Source organism: Populus alba, chromosome 13 (assembly GCF_005239225.2).
Source record: "Populus alba chromosome 13, ASM523922v2, whole genome shotgun sequence".
Lineage (NCBI taxonomy): Eukaryota > Viridiplantae > Streptophyta > Magnoliopsida > Malpighiales > Salicaceae > Populus > Populus alba.
This window is the reverse complement of record NC_133296.1, coordinates 14,879,931-14,898,686: the sequence shown is the minus strand read 5'-3', so window position 1 is coordinate 14,898,686 and position 18,756 is coordinate 14,879,931. Positions and strand designations below refer to the sequence as shown.

The window sequence follows — 18,756 nt, the reverse complement described above, 5'->3', positions numbered from 1 at the left end:
ATTGATGCATAGTGCGACTCGTTGAGCTAATTAAGATTACTAGGGATAAATTTTTTTTTATATAAAAAAGTTTGTCATCTGATAATTAGTGACCATAACTAATTTTTGAAGGTTCTAAATTATATATATATATATATATAACAGTTTTTATTATTATATAAATAAATAAATAAAAATACCTGCAAGATCAAATATCTTCATCCCTATCTCTCCTCTAATTTGAATCAATAAGGTTCACAGGGTTCAAGATCAAATATATGCATATTATCTTCATCCCATCCCTCTTTTAATTTAAATCAATAAGGTTCACAGATTGAAGGCATTTGCTTTAGATTTGTGTTAATGTTAAAAAAAGTTTTAAAAAATTATTCTAATATATTTATGATAATATTAAAAAAGTATTAAAAAATAATTTAAATATATTTTCAAATAAAAAAAAATACTTAAAAAACAATCTATATCTTACTTTTAAATTACCCTATTAATAATATCTTTGACCATTAATCTTGGTATAAAGCCAAAAGAGAATTTTGACAAATGTAACTTAACTTGTCAGGTTTTGAGTTTATTTTCTAGAAATTACTGATTCAAGAATTACTAAAAACTTATATAATTATTAATTTTAATATTTTAAAGGATTAATTGAGATATGCTTTAACAATTGAAAAAAAAATGCCAAGGAGAAGAGAACATCTGCTTTTCTTCCTGCCCTATGATTACAGTGTTCAGGTAAGTTGGTATATTTTTTTAAAAAATATCGCATATGCTCTGCACAATCAATCAAAATAAGGTCTACACTTTAAAAATTGGCAAAAGCAAGAGGGGATTAGCTCTTGGAAAGCGAGACTTGACAACTATTCTCTCGTCCCGACTTTGGAAATGAAAGATCCGAGTCTGGACGAAGTACCTTCCTAGCGGATAAGAACATCTGCTTTTCTTCCTGCCCCATGATTACGAGTGTTCGGGTAAGTCAGTATATATATATTTTTAAAAAGGCAAAGGATAAGAGAACATCTGCTTTTCCTGCCCCATGATTACAAGTGTTCGGCTAAGTCGGGTTTTTTTTTTGGAAAATAAATTCTGAAAAAAATAAATTTTAAGAAAGTATTTTTTAATGTTTGGTAGTGTAATGAAAAAATAAGTTGAAAAATACTTTTCAGTGTTTGGTTATGTCATGAAAAATAAACTAGAAAATAACTTATTAATATTTTATTTTTCTCAAATTTATTAAAATAATAAGGAATAAATCTTACAAATTAAAAAGATTGAATGTGAATGAAATTGAAAAAAAAAATATAATTTCATAAATTATCTCAAATAAAATAAATAATAATCAAAATAATAGAGATCAAATCTAAAAAATTAAAAAAAAAAATGAAAGATGAAGAAATTAAAATAATAATAATAAACATTTCATAAACTATTTCAAATAAAATAAGTAACAATTAAAAGAATGATGACCAAATTTGATAGATAAAAAATTTGATAGATAAAAAATTTCAAATAAAAATATGACAAGGAAAAAACAAATAACAATTATAAAAATAAGGACCAAAGTTAATATAAAAATAAAATTTTAAGAGATGAAATTGAAAAATAAATATTCAAAACAAAATATATATACCAATCAAAAGTTTGAGGATCAAATTTGATATAATCAGCAAATAATGATATTTCTAAATTTTTCACAATTTTCGAAAAGTGTTTTCCCTTTAAATTTTTCAGGAAAACACTTTCCTGAAAACCAAGCCAAATTTTCCTTTTACTGGAAAGTGTTTTCTATTGACCAACTTTCCTATTGACAAACAAACACAATAAAGTTTGAAAAGTGATTTTCCGGAAACCACTTTCTGGAAAACAAACACAGCTAAAGGGAAAACACTTTCTTGAAAACCAAGTCAAATTTTTTTTTTGACCGAAATTGACTGGAAAGTGTTTTCCGTTGACCGGAAAGTGTTTTTTGTTGACTAGAAAATATTTTTCATTAACCAACTTTTCTAATGACAAACAAATACTGAAAAATTTGAAAAATAATTTTTTATAAATTACTTTTCAAGAAACAAATATGAACTTGATGTATTTTTTAAAAAATATCGCTTATGCTCTGCATAATCAATCAAAACAAGTTCTACACTTTAAAAATTGGCAAAAGCAAGAGGGGATTTGCTCTTGGAAAGCGAAACTTGACAAATATTCTCTTGTCCCCACTTTGGAAATGAAAGATCTGCATAAATATCGACCACACCTTCATTTGACATCACGTGAAATGGACAACGAAATTATGGAAGAAAATCAAACACAGACCGAGTCCACAAAAGACATAGACTAAGACTTTTTTTTTCTGTTTTTTTTTTCCCCAAACGAAAGCGATTTCATCCAATAATACTTCGCTGGCATTGTCTGAAAATTCAGCATCAGTGACTTCTTCGACGACCTGGTCATACAATAGCTAAAATATTAAAGGCAGACTCGTAGGTAATTTAATTTACCCAAAACAGCTTTGGTAAAAGAAACACTGAACACTTCCAGTAGATATTTAATTGAGAAAATTAGAGGTTACGGTTTATTATACATTATTATTATTATAATTATTATAACATATACTAAAATAGTTCAATGTTTTACTGTGCAGTCTACAATGAAATGGTGAGTTTTTTATTTTGTTTTTTAATTTTTCAATCTTCTTATTAGTCCAAAGACACGACCATTAAGCTGATAGAGAACTCCGCAGGCTGAGACCAAGTCTGTGGTCCTTTTCTCGCCCATTGATTTTAAGCTGAAGTTGGCGAAAGCTGTAGAACTCAGCAGAAATGACTGTAATTGATTCAGCGTTATGTTCTTCAAAACGAACACGCAAGCTTGATCATGCATCTAGGGTTTTGCATCGTTTTTTTGGCTTGCAAAACGGGTCTTCTTTTGGGACTTCCCCCCCCACCGAGACATCAAAGGTTATCCTGTCTATAATCCTACCTTGGTTCGATATTATCAAAAAAGTTGAAAGGAAAAAAAATTAGCACTCTGAAATTAACAATATCTAAATGGTGTGGGGGAATCACTGTTCCCCCACACCTAAATCACTGTGGATTACAACAGTAATCCACAGTGCTTTCCTTTTTTTTTTTTTTTTTTTTTTTTTTTTTTTTGCATTTTGTCATTTTTTTTCAACTTTCCCTCTTTTTTTTTTTTTCGTTTTTTTTTCTCTTTTTTTTTTTTTGAAATTGCTTTCCTTTTTTTTCCAACTTTGCTTTTTTCTTTTTTTTCTTTTTTTCCATTTAATTTTCTTTTAAAATGTTTTCTTTATTGATTTTACTTTTTAAATATTGAACTGGTTAAAAATTCTGCTTTGTAATTTTTTTCCTTTAAAATATTGTGGATTGTTACGGTGTTTTTTCAATTAGTTTTTTCTATTTTATTTTTTTATTTTTTTAAAATTATAATTGTTAATTTTTTTTATATTGAGCTGATTAATAATTTAGTTTTGTAATTTTTTTTTTAAAACATTGTTGATTGCTACAGTGTTTCTCTTCATGGTTTTCTTTGTTTTTTGTTTTTATTTTCTCCAAAATTATCTTTTTTTATTTTATTTTTTTAATATTGAGCTGATTAAAAATTACAGTTACAATATGTGAGGAAAGCACTATAACTTTCCTTGCAAATTACTGTGGATTGCTACAGTGTTTTTTCTTATGTGGTTTTTTTCTGTTTTGTTATGTTTTTTTTTTCTTCTAAAATTGTCTTTGTCAATTTTATTCTTTAAATATTAAGCTATTTAATAATTGCAATTACAAATAAATACAAGTTTTTCCTCACAAAACACTATGGATTGATACAATTTTTCCTTACATGGTTTTTTTTTCCAGTTTCTTTTGTGTTTTTCTTTTTTGTAATATTTTTTTTAAATTATCTTCTTCGATTTTATTTTTTTTAATATCGAGTTGGTTAGAATTTAACTTTGTAATAAAGCTTAATCATGTGGGGAAAACACTGTAGATTTCCTCACAAAACATTGTTGAAAATTACTATTAAAAGTCATTATAAATAATGTTAAATCATGTGGGGAAGCACTGTAGCTTTCATTACAAAATATCGTGAATTGCTACAGTGTTTCCAACATGATTTTTTTTGTGTTTTCTTTTAATATTTTTTTTTCTAAAATTATCTTTGTTGATTTAATATTTTTTTAATATTGAGCCGATTAAGAATTTAGCTTTTATAATTTTTTTTCTTTAAAACACTGTGAATTATTGCAGTGTTTTTCCATATGATTTTTTTATTATTTTTTCCAAAATTATCTTTGTTTATTTTTAAAAAATATTAAGTTGGTTAAGAATTATAATTACAATCAAGTTAAATCATATAGGAAAAGCGTTATAGTTTTTCTTACAAAACAATAAGGATTGCTACAGTATTTATCTAAATGGTTTTTTTATTTTATTTTATTGGGGAAAGCACTGTAGTTTTCCTCATAAAACATTATCAATTGCTACAATGTTTTTTCTTATAGGTTTTTTTTCCTTCCAAAATTATCTTTGTTGGTTTTTTTTAATATTAAGTTAGTAGAAAATTTAGCTTTGTAATTTTATTTTCTTTTTATTAACAGAAAAGCTAAATCATGTGGCGAAAGCAATGTATCTTTCCTCCCAAAACATTATGGATTGCTACAAATCATTTTGTTCAGTCTCTAAGTTTTGATCACCAACACAACTTTTTTTCCCGTCATGAAATATTAGCTCCATCATATCTTTAGTTTCTATTACTTATCTAGCGTTGGTTCACAATTATAACACTATTAAATATATTTATTTTATAAGCCCGCGGCAGCGCGTGGGCATGCATCTCGTGTTATATAAAAAAGGTACGTCTCCCTTTCATTATACACTGGGTATGGCCCATGCTACGTCATTGGCATTCAAGTTATGAGAGTTATTTTAGTGGTCGATGAGTCAGCAATGAAATCTCATGAACAGTCTTCTTGTTTATATTAATCAAATTAAATAAAATATTATCCATCTCGTATTTATATTTAATTAATTTAATTTAAAAATATCTTAGAAAAACTAAATTTAACAAAAAAAATAACATATAAAAAAACCTTGGATAACTTGATTTATTTTCAAAGTCAATGAAAAATCCTATATAAAGTAAATAAAAAATAATTAATGGAGTCCTATTTGAAGAAGAAAATTGGAAAAACATATGTTAAAAAAATATTACAAAGTAAGTATCCCATTAATTTATAAAAGAAAAAAAAATCTATGCTCTGAATTTTTAAAGGAAAATAAATAATAATTAATGAAAAAGATAAAATTTAAAACCCCCAAATTACCTAATAAAATTTGTTAAGCCATAAATTATTTAGAGTTATTATTTCATTTTCATAAAAAAAATATTTATTTTTCATAGATAATGATTCTTTCCTGTTGTAGATTACTTTAATCGGACTTGTTGGGTAATTTGGGGGGTTTTATAATTTTTATTATTTGAAATTTATCAATTCTCTTTTTGATTACTTTTAATCAAAAAAATCAAAGCAAGAACATTGCCCAATCCCTTACTATTTGATTTGACATCACATGAAATTATGGAAGAAAATCAAAGACAGACCGCGTCCACAAAAGACATAGACCAAGACTTTTTTTATCTCTTTTCTTTCTTTTCTCTCTCTCTCCTTTTTTTTTTTTCCAAACGACCAAGACATTGACAACTATTCTCTTGTCCCACAAAAGACTTAACACCAGCAAGTTGCATAGACTTTACCCCAGCAATTATGGTAGGGGTTATTTTTGAAATAATTTTTTATATTAAAATATATGGTAATAATATTTTTTTTATTTTTTAAAAAATTATTTTTGACATCAGCATATCAAAACGATTTAAAAAATATAAACTATATTAAATTTTAATAAAAAAAAAAATTAAAATTTAACAAGAACACAGTTTATATCGCTTTTCCAAACATTTTCTAAAGGCTTTTTTTTTTTCTGTTTTCTTTTCCAAACGAAAGCGATTTCATCCAATAATACTTCGCTGTCATTGTCTGAAAATTCAGCATCAGTGGCTTCTTCGACAACCTGGTCAGACAATAGCTAAAAATATAAAAGGCAGACTCGTAGGTAATTTAATTTACCCAAAACAGCTTTGGTAAAAGAAACACTAAACACTACCAGTAGATATTTAATTGAGAAAATTAGAGGTTACGGTTTATATTATCAATAACCCATTGAAATGCTTAAGAATAAATACTAATATTTAACAATTTAATTACAGCTTATCATCATCATGATGACATCCCAGTGCAGATCCCTCTACTTTCTCAAAATCCTTTTGTATGTTGTCACCTTTAAAAATTTAATTTAATAAACACCTAGGTTATTTTCCTCTTTTCATTTTTCTCTTCATTCACCGAGGTTACTATAAAAAATAAAAAAATATTTATTATTTTAATATAATTTCAAATAAAAAATATTTAAAAAAACAATTTTTACATACTCTATTAACTCTACAGAGAAAAAAAAACAAAAAGAAAATGCCCTTATATTTGTCACAAAATCAGTTTCTGACATATTGTTAGGAGTGCTCGACAAATTTGTTTAGATAATTTACAAAGTCATAATTTGTTATTAGGACACTATCATTTGACTTGATTTTAAAGTGTTATATATTTGTTTTTTAAGTTATTTTTTATTTAAAAATATATTAAAATAATTTATTTTATTTATTTAAATGATTTTTAAACATAACACACTAAAACAATTTAAAAATATTAAAGAAAATATTAATTTTTTAAAATATAAAAACAAATATTTTTTTTTATAATCATGAGTTTCCAAGCTTGCTTACACGAATCTCGACTAATCTCTCAAGACCATGAAGTTAACAACCAGTCAAACCTTCATCAGCTCTGTGATTTATGACACTTGAACTGATAATATTTAGAGAATAAATTCATGGTCCGGCCGGTTGAGCCCCCTAGTATTTAAAAAATATAGAAGTTGTTATTTAAAAAAAAACAATGATTTTTATAAAAACATTTGTAAAAAAAAAAAAGAAAATGGTTTTTTTAAAAAATATTTAGATACCTTTTGTTATTTTTATTTCAAATCAATTTAAATAATTGTTTTAATCCTATATAATTTGTTTTTTTTTTTTATGAAAATCAGTTTTTATAGTTATATAATTAAATAAAAAAAAATAAAACTGTCTCGGCAACGAGATCAAATATTTTCTTGTTTATGTATCTTTCAACTTTCTACTTTAGCATTTATTTAGCACCAACAACTCTTTTTATGTTTTATTAAATCATATAATTTTTAATTTATTCTATTAAATACACTCATTAACTTTCAAATTTCCATTTAAATTTTTTATGACACATTCATGGTACATGCAGATTAATTTTTTTTATATATTAAAATCTAATTTAAAATCCTATCCACAATATAGCGTGAGTGACTTCGAAAAAAAAAAAAAAAAAAACAGCACTACATATTTGTTCGGCAATTGTCATGATGTTCGGGGCATTCTTTTGTTCTGTGAGAATAGCATTGCTAGGATCCCATGATGGGTTGTTAACAATCATCGTTGAAGTGGTGGCCGTTATGTTTTTCCTTGCTCAGGCACTCCTTGTTTTTCCTTGGATTATCCCGCTATATTTCAACAAAGTTCTTCTACGGGTTCTCTTGCACCATTTCTACTACGGCCTTTTTTTAGTGTTTATCTACAGCAACTGGTGGCCGCGTAATAAACTCTCTGATCTCAAGAGAACGCACCATCTTTAGTAAGATCAGAGGTCGGGATTTTGGGATCGATAACATCTTGGATTGTGTCTGTCTACCGATTGTGCATGGTAATAATTTGAACTTGTAATAACTCTTGAGTTTCCGATTGAATGTATGCGCACTTCTACTTTTGTTCTTTCTTAAGCATGCATTTACTATACTCTTATTGGTGTTGTTGGATTGAGTAAAAACAAATTAAATCAAATGTTCAAATTAAGATATTGTTATTAGCGGACGTTGAGAATAATTTAACTTATTAGTTAGTTAATATATATATATATATATATATATATATATATATATGTTTGTAGGGAAATATATAATAATAATGATGGAGGTTATAGTAGAAAAGTAGTAATATAATATTTTCGATATAGTATGATTACAATATTTCTTATATCAATACATTAATATCCCTTCTCAATTTGAAGATGGAGGATCAATATGAAATTTGAACTGAAAAACAATAAACGGAGCAGTAGAAAATAGCTTAGTAAAACATCTGAAAATTAATCGTGAGAAGGGATAAAACAAATCTAAATTAAAACACCTCACTCTGTTAAAATCTGAATTAATAGTGGAGATAAACTTGGTCTAAATCAACAAACATCATGCAATATGATAAGCAGCAGCTGGAGCCAGATGAGCTGGAGCCAAGAAGATCGCACAGAGTTCCTAAAAAGAATCGCAGGTTCATAGAGCTGTGAAGAGCCAGTCAAGGGAAGAACGAGTCAAGGGGGATCTAGTCACTGCAGTGTCCTCAGTGCACGAGAGGAAGAAGTCAAGTCTTATTTATCAAATTAAATAAATGCCAACTATGTAGCAGGAGTCAGTTGCTAAGAATCCTGATTGTATGTAGTCGTGCCAATATTTTAGGAAAGTTTGTTATTTCATTCCTATATTTAAACTCTGGTATGAGACAGAGAAAGGAATCATTCAAAATTCAATAATATCAACTTGTGGCTTATTCTCGTCCAAAGCAGAATACAATTGGGATTTATCTTTGTCTTTTATTACTAGTTGTGACAGGGACCTATCAATTGGTATCAGAGCTGGTCAACAATGACAACAAACAAGGAGCGGATAGAAAATTTGGAAGTGGGTCTGGGAGGACTTCAAGATGGAATGAGTTGAATGGAGATTACCTTTGTTGACAGAATGCATCAGATGGAAGCCAACATCAACAAATTGATAGAGGCGTTACTGTCCAACAAAGAAGGATCCAGCAGCCAATCCATTGAGCGCAACGGATGACCTTGCCATCAGCGTGAAGAATTCACAGAACGAACAGATGGGAACAGACATATGTTCTCTTCCAAACTGGCGAAGCTTGAGTTTCCAATATACTCAGGAAACGACCCCACTGAATGGTTCAACAGAGTTGATCAATTCTTTGAGTATCAAGGCACTGCCGAAACACAAAAGGTGTCGTTAGCATCTTTTCATCTTCAAGGGGAGGCGAACCAGTGGTGGCAATGGTTGAGACGTGCTTACAAAGACGAAGACAAATAGGTGACATGGCCAATTTTTGAGGAGGAATTGTGGGCAAGGTTTGGACCACCAGAATGTGAGGATTTTGATGAAGCATTGTCAAGGGTGAGACAAGGGGGCTCATTACGGGAGTACCAAAGAGAATTCGAGAGGCTGGGTAATCATGTGCAAGGCTGGACTCAAAAGGCACTAGTGGAGACTTTTATGGGAGGCTTGAAACCAGACATAGCAGAAGGGATTAGGATGTTTAAACCCAAATCATTGAAAGAAGCAATAAGCCTAGCCAGAATGCGAGATGAACAATTAACTTGCCAACGACATAACAATAAGCCATTTTCCATCAATCGTAATCCAATTGCGTCCTTTTCTCCAACAAAGTCACCAGCGGCCATGCCCATGAAACGTCTTGCTTGGAACGAGATGCAGAAGAGACGATCTCAAGGTCTCTGCTTTAATTGTGACAAAAAATTCACTCCTGGCCATAAGTGTCAAAAGCCCCGTCTGTTGCTATTGGAAGGGGATGATGAGACGAGCTTGCAAGATGACGAGGAATTTGAAGGTGATGAACCTTAAATATCATTACATGCTCTTACTGGTTGGTCAACTGCCAGAACAATGCGAATTATGGCAAGAATTGAGAATCAAGATTTGACTGTCCTCATTGACAGTGGCTCCACGCACAATTTCATTAGCGAACGGATTGCTAATTGGCTACACCTGCCAGTGATACCAACACAGCCCTTCAACGTGAAGGTGGCAAATGGGAATCCATTGAAATGTCAGGGCAGATTTGAAAACATACACGTCCGACTTCAAGGTATTCCATTTATTCTGACTTTATATGCCCTACCATTATGTGGATTGGATTTGGTTTTGGGAGTGTAGTGGCTAGAGCAATTGGGAACAGTGGCCTGTGATTGGAAGAAAATGACCATGGAATTTATGTGGAAGAATCAAATGCAGAAACTACAGGGAATTGATGCCCAACACATTCAACCCGCATCTCTAAAAGATGTTTCGAAGGAGCTGTGCCAAAACAAAACAATGTTTGCTATCTGTTTGCAAACCGAAGCTGAGATACCTGTCAGCAAAGTGGAGTTTGAAATACAGCAGATGTTGGAGGAATTTGGAGATATTTTTCAAACTCCAGCTCAATTGCCACCGGTCCGGGAGATTGACCACACCATCACTATCAAAGAAGGAACCAAGCCTGTTAATGTCAGACCACACAGGTATGCCTATTTTCAAAAAGCTGAAATTGAAAAACAAGTTCAAGACATGTTAAAATTGGGATTTATAAGATCAAGCACTAGCCCTTTTTCATCTCCTTTTTTGTTAGTTAAAAAGAAAGATGGCACATGGCGTTTTTGCACTGATTATAGAGCCCTTAATGCAGTAACGGTTAAAGATCGATTTCCTATTCCTACGGTAGATGACATGTTAGACGAACTACATGGGGCTATTTATTTTACCAAACTAGATTTGACAGCTGGTTACCACCAGGTTAGGGTATCCCCAAATGATATTCATAAAACTGCTTTCCGCACCCATAATGGTCATTACGAATACTTAGTCATGCCATTTGGTCTTTGTAATGCCCCCTCTACTTTTCAAGCCCTTATGAATGCCATATTTCGACCCTACCTTCGTAAATTTGTGTTAGTCTTTTTTGACGATATCTTGATCTATAGTCCCAATTGGACCATGCATCTTGCACATGTTCGCAAGGCTTTTGAAATTCTAAGGCAATACAAATTTTTTGCAAAATTGAAGAAATGTGGATTTGGCCAACAGGAGTTGGAGTACTTGGGGCATATTATTACTCCAATGGGGGTTAAGGTTGATCAAGCAAAAATCCAGGCAATGCTATCCTGGACAAGACCTACTAATATATCTGAGCTTTGTGGATTTTTAGGTCTTACAGGTTATTACAAGAAATTTGTTCGTAATTATGGGATTCTTGCTCGTCCATTGACATCCTTATTACGCAAAGGTCAATTTTGTTGGAATGATGACGCCGAGGCAGCTTTTGAGGCATTAAAGACAACAATGACTTCCACTCCAACCCTTGCAATGCCTAATTTTGCTGAAGTTTTTGTGATTGGTCTGATGCTTCCGGAGATGGCATCGGTGCTGTTCTAACTCAACAAGGGCGGCCAATAGCTTTCATGAGTCGCGCTTTGGGGCTATCCAAGCGTGAATGGTCAACTTATGCGAGAGAAATGTTGGCTATTGTGGTGGCTGTCCAGCTGTGGAGACCATACTTGTTAGGCCGTAAATTTGTGATCCAAACAGATCAACGCAACTTAAAGTACCTATTGGAGCAGCATATTACTACCCCAGAACAACAGAAATGGGTATCAAAATTACTTGGCTATGATTATGAAATTGTGTATAAGTCAGGCAAGGAGAATTCAGCTGCAGATGCATTGTCACGTATGACGGGCAGCCCTTGCCTTTCACACTTATCTGTTCCACAAATTCACGTGTGGGATCAACTTAAGGCCGAAGCTGTTTCCCATCCTTACATGAAGAAAATTGGCAAGCTGGCTACTGAGAATCCGGACAGCCCCTATATATGGCGAAATGGGTTGCTTCACTACAAAAACAGAGCAGTAATTGGGGGGCATTCGGGTGTATTGCGCACCTACAAACGGCTGGCGCAACAGTTTTATTGGCCATCAATGGCTCACATAGTGAAGGAATATGTAGCTTCTTGTGATGTATGTCAACGGGTGAAGTCAGACACACTGTCACCAGCGGGTTTATTGCAGCCATTACCCGTCCCCTGTCAAGTTTGGGATGACATCACGATGGATTTTATTGAGGGTCTCCCACAATCTGGCGGAAAGAACATAATTTTTGTTGTTGTTGATCGACTTAGTAAGTCAGCACATTTCTTGGCATTGGCTCATCCTTATACGGCCAAAATGGTGGCTGAGAAATTCATTGAAGGTGTGGTGAAGCTACATGGTATGCCACGATCCATTATTAGTGATAGAGATCCTATCTTTATCAGTCACTTTTGGCGTGAGTTCTTTAAATTGTCAGGTACCAAACTGAAGATGAGTTCTGCATATCATCCACAAACGGATGGGCAATCTGAGGTTGTCAATCGCTGTGTCAAACAATATCTTCGGTGCTTTGTTCACCAGCAGCCCACCAAATGGAATTCACTTCTACCTTGAGCTGAGTTCTGGTATAATACCACTTATCATGCTTCCACAGGTATGACACCATTCCAGGCTCTTTATGGACGTTTACCACCGACAATTCCCCATTACCACATTGGCATGTCTCCGGTGAATGAAGTGGATCAGCAACTCGCCTCTAGAGATGAATTATTGAGTCTGCTCAAGGCCAACTTGCATGCTGCTAGTAATCGCATGCAACAACTCGCTAATTCTAAGCGACGTGATGTTGAATTTCAAGTGGGAGATTGGGTTTTTCTTAAGCTTCATCCTTACCGTCAGCAATCGGTGGTCAAACGTGTATGCAAAAATTAGCTAGTCGCTATTATGGCCCCTATCAGATTGAAGAACGAATTGGCATAGTGGCGTATAAGCTGAAGTTGCCTACCCAGGCTCGTATTAATCCTGTTTTTCATGTGTCCTTGATCAAAAAGAAAATTTGTGACGAGGCCGTCGATACGATCGATTTGCCTCCTATGACTGCTGCGGGTGAAATGTTGATCGAACCTGAGGCCATCTTAGACACTCGTTGGATCAAGAAGGGGTCTCGGTTTGTCGAAGAAATTCTGGTGAAATGGAAACACCTGCAGACTGATGATGCAACTTGGGAAGATGCTGTGGCGTTACAAGAACGATTTACCAACTTGAACCTTGAGGACAAGGCTCCCTTAAATGGGGGAGGTATTGATAAGTAGCAGCTGGAGCCAAGTGATGAGCTGGAGCCAAGTGATCTAGAGCCAAGAAGATCGCACAGAGTTCCTAAAAAGAATCGCAGGTTCATAGAGCTGTGAAGAGCCAGTCAAGGGAAGAACGAGTCAAGGGGGATCCAGTCACTGCATTGTCCTCAGTGCACGGGAGGAAGAAGTCAAGTCTTATTTATCAAATTAAATAAATGCCAACTATGTAGCAGGAGTCAGTTGCTAAGAATCCTGATTGTATGTAGTCGTGCCAGTATTTTAGGAAAGTTTGTTATTTTATTCCTGTATTTAAACTCTAGTATGAGACAGAGAAAGGAATCATTCAAAAATTCAATAATATCAACTTGTGGTTTATTCTCGCCCAAAGCAGAATACAATTGTGATTTATCTTTGTCTTTTATTACTAGCTGTGACAGGACCTATCACAATCCCTGCTTTAATTTGAATCAATAAGGTTATTAATAGGTTAAAGGCATTTGCTATAGATTTGACATCACCCTTGAGTACATTAAAAGAGAACTGCAGTATTTTTTCAAGGTAAAAGAACGTGCAATTTCAAAAAAGGTTTTGTTCTAGGAAATACAGCCAACACTACTACCCCACTATCAATAGCGAAGAGAACACAATAATGCAGATTGTGTCCCACGTTGTCATTTGATGATAAGTTTTTGTTCTTGTCTATACACCACCCCACCATCAACAGGAGAACACAATAATGCAGATTGTGTCCCACGTTGTCATTTGATGATTAGTTTTTGTTGTCTATAGTTATTCCCATTGCGTTATAAACAGTATCTTATAAAAATTAATTGAACACTAATCCATGTGGTTTCTAAAAATTAATTTATGGGTAAACTCAGATCTTGATTTCACTATTTTTTTTTCATTATACTCTACAATAGGAAGGGTGAGAGGCATTTTGAAAGAAATATTATAGTAAATGGTGATAGCAAAAACAACCTAGGGATGAGACAACGACGGCAGGAATAATTATAAATGAATACAAAACTAAGTAACAAAGAGTGACATTTAAAAAAAAAAAACAAAAGAGACTGAATATTGTTATGCCGAAATCATATGGTTCAAATTATAATTTTTCTTGATTGAAATAATTATATGGCTATATATGTGGGTACAATACCTATAATTAATATAATGTCTGTTAAAAGGTATAATATCAATGAAAAAAAAATATAATACTGCTTTTAAAAAATTAATAAAAGATTCTACTCGTTCACCATTAATTAATAATTGCTTTTAGAATAAGTCTCCTGTCACTTTACACCATCAACTTTGCAATTAAATGCATACTTTACTGAGTCATATTCATTGAAACTAATAATACTCTAATCACCTGTTAGAGAACAAGAGGTAATAATTAATTGGTTTTAGGATTGAGATGCAACGTTACTTAATTTTTAATCAAATTGGTTGTATGTGATTTGTTGAAAATATAAAAACAAATATTTTTATTTTGCAGCCGTGGGTTTCCAAGCTAGTTTACACGGATCTTGATTAATTTTTCAAGGTCCTGAAGTTAACGATCAGACAAACCTTTATTAGTTTTATGATTTGGAACACTCGAATTGTTAATCTTTAGAGGATAAACTCAGAGTCTGACCAATTGAACCCCTTAATATCAAATAATATAAGATAGAAACATGCTAATATAATTCATATTTTCCTCCTTTCCTTTTCCTTTTCTAGATGCTGCTTTAACCATGGCCAAGGCTGCTCTCTGCTTCTGGTCTATTTAAATTAGAAGTCCAGCTGTCTGATATGTATAGCTGATTCAACAAACACTATATTTAATTTCTTTTGCCATGTCTAGCGTAGCAATAAACATTGATGAAAACTCGATTCCGAGAGATCACATGGCAAATGCAATGATAGATAGTCAGTTGCATGAGTGTGTGAGGCAGGACAATACTGCGGCCTTTAAAAGCCGTGTCGAGCAACGTTTACCAGAGAAGCTAGTGACACCCTGCGGTAATACACTACTTCACGTAGCTGTAAGCTATGGAAGTGACAATATTACATCTTATCTGGCTGAAACGTTTCCTTCTCTAATCACCATCCAAAACAGCCAGAAGGACACAATCCTTCATCTTGCTGCCAGAGAAGGACAGGCCACTCATGCAATTAGATCTCTTGTGGAATTGAATCCGATAACAAAGAAGTTGATCATGAAGAAAAATACAAAGGGAAACACTCCTTTGCATGATGCAGTGATCGCCGATAACAGAGAAGTTGCCGGACTCCTAGTTTCCAGAGATCCAGAAGTGGCCTATTACAACAACAATAATGGCAAGTCTCCTTTATATCTGGCTGTTGAGAACGGCAATAAGAACGGGATACTTGATGATCTCTTGAATTTGAGAGCTTCGTTCCCTATAAAAAGTGAAGATGGTGATGCCCTACCAAAAGGAAAGTCACCTGTTCATGGTGCCATCAAGCAACGTAACAGAGGTGATCACAATTTCATTGCTCACTAGAAAATGAATTACATACAAACAATTGTTGCAAAGCTATCATCTTTATATTCATTTGGAACATTTTCTTTTGATTTTCAGATATTTTGGAGAAAATTGGAAAGAAAAAGCCAGAGCTATTACGTCTCACCGAGGAAGAGTTGGGAAATTCACTGCATTATGCATCATCCATAGGTTTTCTGGAAGGAGTTCGATTCCTATTAAAGAAGTTTCCAGATGGTGCTTATGAAACAAACCTTGAAGGCGACTATCCTATCCATCTAGCATGCAAAAGTCACTATGCTGATGCAGTGAAGGAATTTCTTGCTAAATTCCCATATCCAAAAGAATTCCTCAATAAGAAAGGGCAGAACATTCTTCATGTAGCGGCCAAATATGGAAATAGCAGTGTGGTTAGGTACATACTCAAGCAGGACCAGAAGCTCGTCGCACCGCTGCTAAATGCGATAGATGAGGATGGAAATACACCTTTGCATTTGGCAGCACGTTATGGCCGATGCACGGCTACATTTCTTCTTGTGCGTGACAATCGCGTTGAACATTTCATTGTTAACAATAGAAATTGGACACCATATGAGTGTGCTGAAGATTTTTCCAAAATATTTGAAGAGGAATACATAGAAACAGTATGCAACTAATTTTATCATCATTTATCGAGCTACAAAATTCTATATATTTTAGGAGTATTACTGATTTAATATTTTTGGTATCTGGGCTTCCTCTTTGTTGCCAGCGTGCCGAGGAACGAAAGCAGTTTGATTCAAAGAACAGTACCCGTGCGCCCGAGATCAAGGTATTTACGTTTAGGATTAATAATTTTTTTTTATTAAATAGATATCTTTTATATATTTATTTCAATAAAATCATGAAACGTTTTGTCCATATTTATTATTTTAATTGCTTTTAGTTTTTATGGAATAAAAACATAGCTAAAAAAATATTTATTTTTTTTCAAGAAAATCATCAATTCATTATTCTTTTATTTTTGAATTAAAACTTATTTATAAGATTATGATAGGTTGTTATTAAAAAAAACAAAACAATTCTATAAAAACATTAGTAAAACAAATGGAACGTATTCATAAGGAAAATGGTTTTGATTAAAAAAAAAATATAGATACCTTTTTTTATTTTTGTTTTAAATCAATTTAAATTATTTTTTTATCCTATAGAGTTTAAATTATTTATGAAAATTAATTTTTATTGTCATGTAATTAAATAAAAAGAATTAAAAGTATCTCGCAACACGAAATAAAAAATCTTCAATATATATATATTAGCTTCTGTTTTCGTGTTAGTTAACACTAACAACTCTTTCTCAGTTTCTCTATTTTATAGGATTATATAATTTTCAATTTATTCTATATATTAAATTTCCCATATAAATTTTTTCATGATGTTCATGATTCATGCACATTCTTTTTTATATTAGCAATATTTAACTTAGAATCCTACTGTTGGTACTTGGCTTGTATTCGCAAAATTCGTGAGCCCTAAAACTGTACTTCAGCTTAATTATCTCATTTATCTCAAATGACTTTTTTTCAAACATGAACCAGTTTCATTTGCTTAGATTGTTGTCTAGCCATAGCACACAGAGAGAGCACTGCATTTTAACATATAATATTATTATTATTTTTTGACAGGGCAAAGAAGTTGATTCAAATAAGATGGATACAGAACAGGCACCACCAAAGGACGAAATATGGATTGGGTATTTTGACTTGGTATTAATATTGCTTCTCTTCTTTCCTTTTTTCCCCCCCTTGCCATCCCTAATCTTTTAAACTTCTAGTTCAAGCCCAATTGATTTAACTTGCCATTATTTTAAAAAATTCTAAACATGCCAGAAAATTACTTGTTCTGGGAAAGGCATTTGAAGGTCAACGCTTTTGGATGCAATTGAGGAAGCGCCAAGAACTCATTAAACAATTAAGTTTTTTCCCCCGTGCTATATATGCAGGTGATAACATTTTCGATCTTATTCGTCAATGCCCGCCCTAAGGAATCCCTCAAGGAGGTTTTCCCTGTTACTCGACTACCCATGTCACGAGCAAGAGAGGAAACAAAGAGCATGATAGGGAATGTTCTAGTGGTAGCAGTGCTTGTTGCTGGTGTAACCTTTGCGGGTGTTATACAATTGCCACAATTAAGGGATAACAATAGCTCAAGTGATCATCGTCATGAATTTAACAACTCTACCCATTACAGAAGTTATGAGAATCTTCTGCATCATTATTTGTTTTTCGATGTGGGGGCTTTATCTCTCTCTCTGATGGCAGCTCTATTCCTTCTTTTGCCAAGCGTTAAATATCCCAAATTTCAAATCTCTGCAGTTGGGTTTTCAAATATCATGGTTTGTTTGGCTATTTTCATGATGTTCGGGGCATTCCTTTTTTCTGTGAAAATAGCATTAATAGGAGGATGCCATGGTTGGTTGTTCACATTCTTCATTACAGGGGTGGCCGTTGTTTTTCCTTCGATTATTCTGCTATTTGTCAGCCAAGTTCTTCTAAAAGTGCACTTGCACCATTTCTACTACGGCCTTTTTTTCTTGTTTATCTACAGTAGCTGCTGGTGGCTGCCTAATAAACTCTCTGATCTCAAGAGAAAGCTCTCTGATCTTGATCTCAAGAGAAAGCCCTCTGATCTCAAGTGAAAGTTCAGGATTTTGAGATCGATCATATCTTGGATTGTGTCTGGCGAGCGATTGGAGTAATAATTTGAACTTTGTAATAACTCTTGAATTTCCAATTGAATGTATGCGCACTTCTACTTAATTATATATATATATTAAGCATGCATTTACTGGACTCCTGTTGTTGTTGTTGTTGTTGGATTGAGTAAAAAATAAAACTATCGATGTTAATTACAGATATCAACTTGGGTTGGTCTGAACAGTATTAAAATGGCCGTCCCAAAATCATTTACGATAAAATCAACAAACATCATGCCATCCCTGCTCTAATTTGAATCAATAAGGTTATTAATAGGTTAAAGGCATTTGCTATAGATTTGACATCACCCTTGAGTAGATTAAAAGAGAACTGCAGTATTTTTTCAAGGTAAAAGAACGTGCAATTTCAAAAAAAGGTTTTGTTCTAAG

The 18,756-nt window shown here is 32.7% G+C and overlaps 1 protein-coding gene across 2 annotated transcripts; it reads left to right on the top strand.

Annotated features, from left to right (window-relative positions):
* Positions 1-14,855: 14,855 nt before the first annotated feature.
* On the top strand, positions 14,856-18,463 carry LOC118040162 (protein ACCELERATED CELL DEATH 6-like). Of its 2 annotated transcripts, none has more exons than XM_035047032.2 (5): positions 14,856-15,627; positions 15,732-16,168; positions 16,384-16,443; positions 17,297-17,377; positions 17,614-18,463. In XM_035047032.2, exons 1-5 carry the CDS (start codon positions 14,982-14,984, stop codon positions 18,307-18,309), a joined length of 1,920 nt encoding a protein of 639 aa, XP_034902923.1. In that variant the 5' UTR covers positions 14,856-14,981; the 3' UTR covers positions 18,310-18,463. The 2 variants fall into 2 exon arrangements, with proteins under 2 accessions (XP_034902923.1, XP_034902922.1); XM_035047031.2 differs by having other exon boundaries at positions 15,732-16,276.
* Positions 18,464-18,756: the final 293 nt, after the last annotated feature.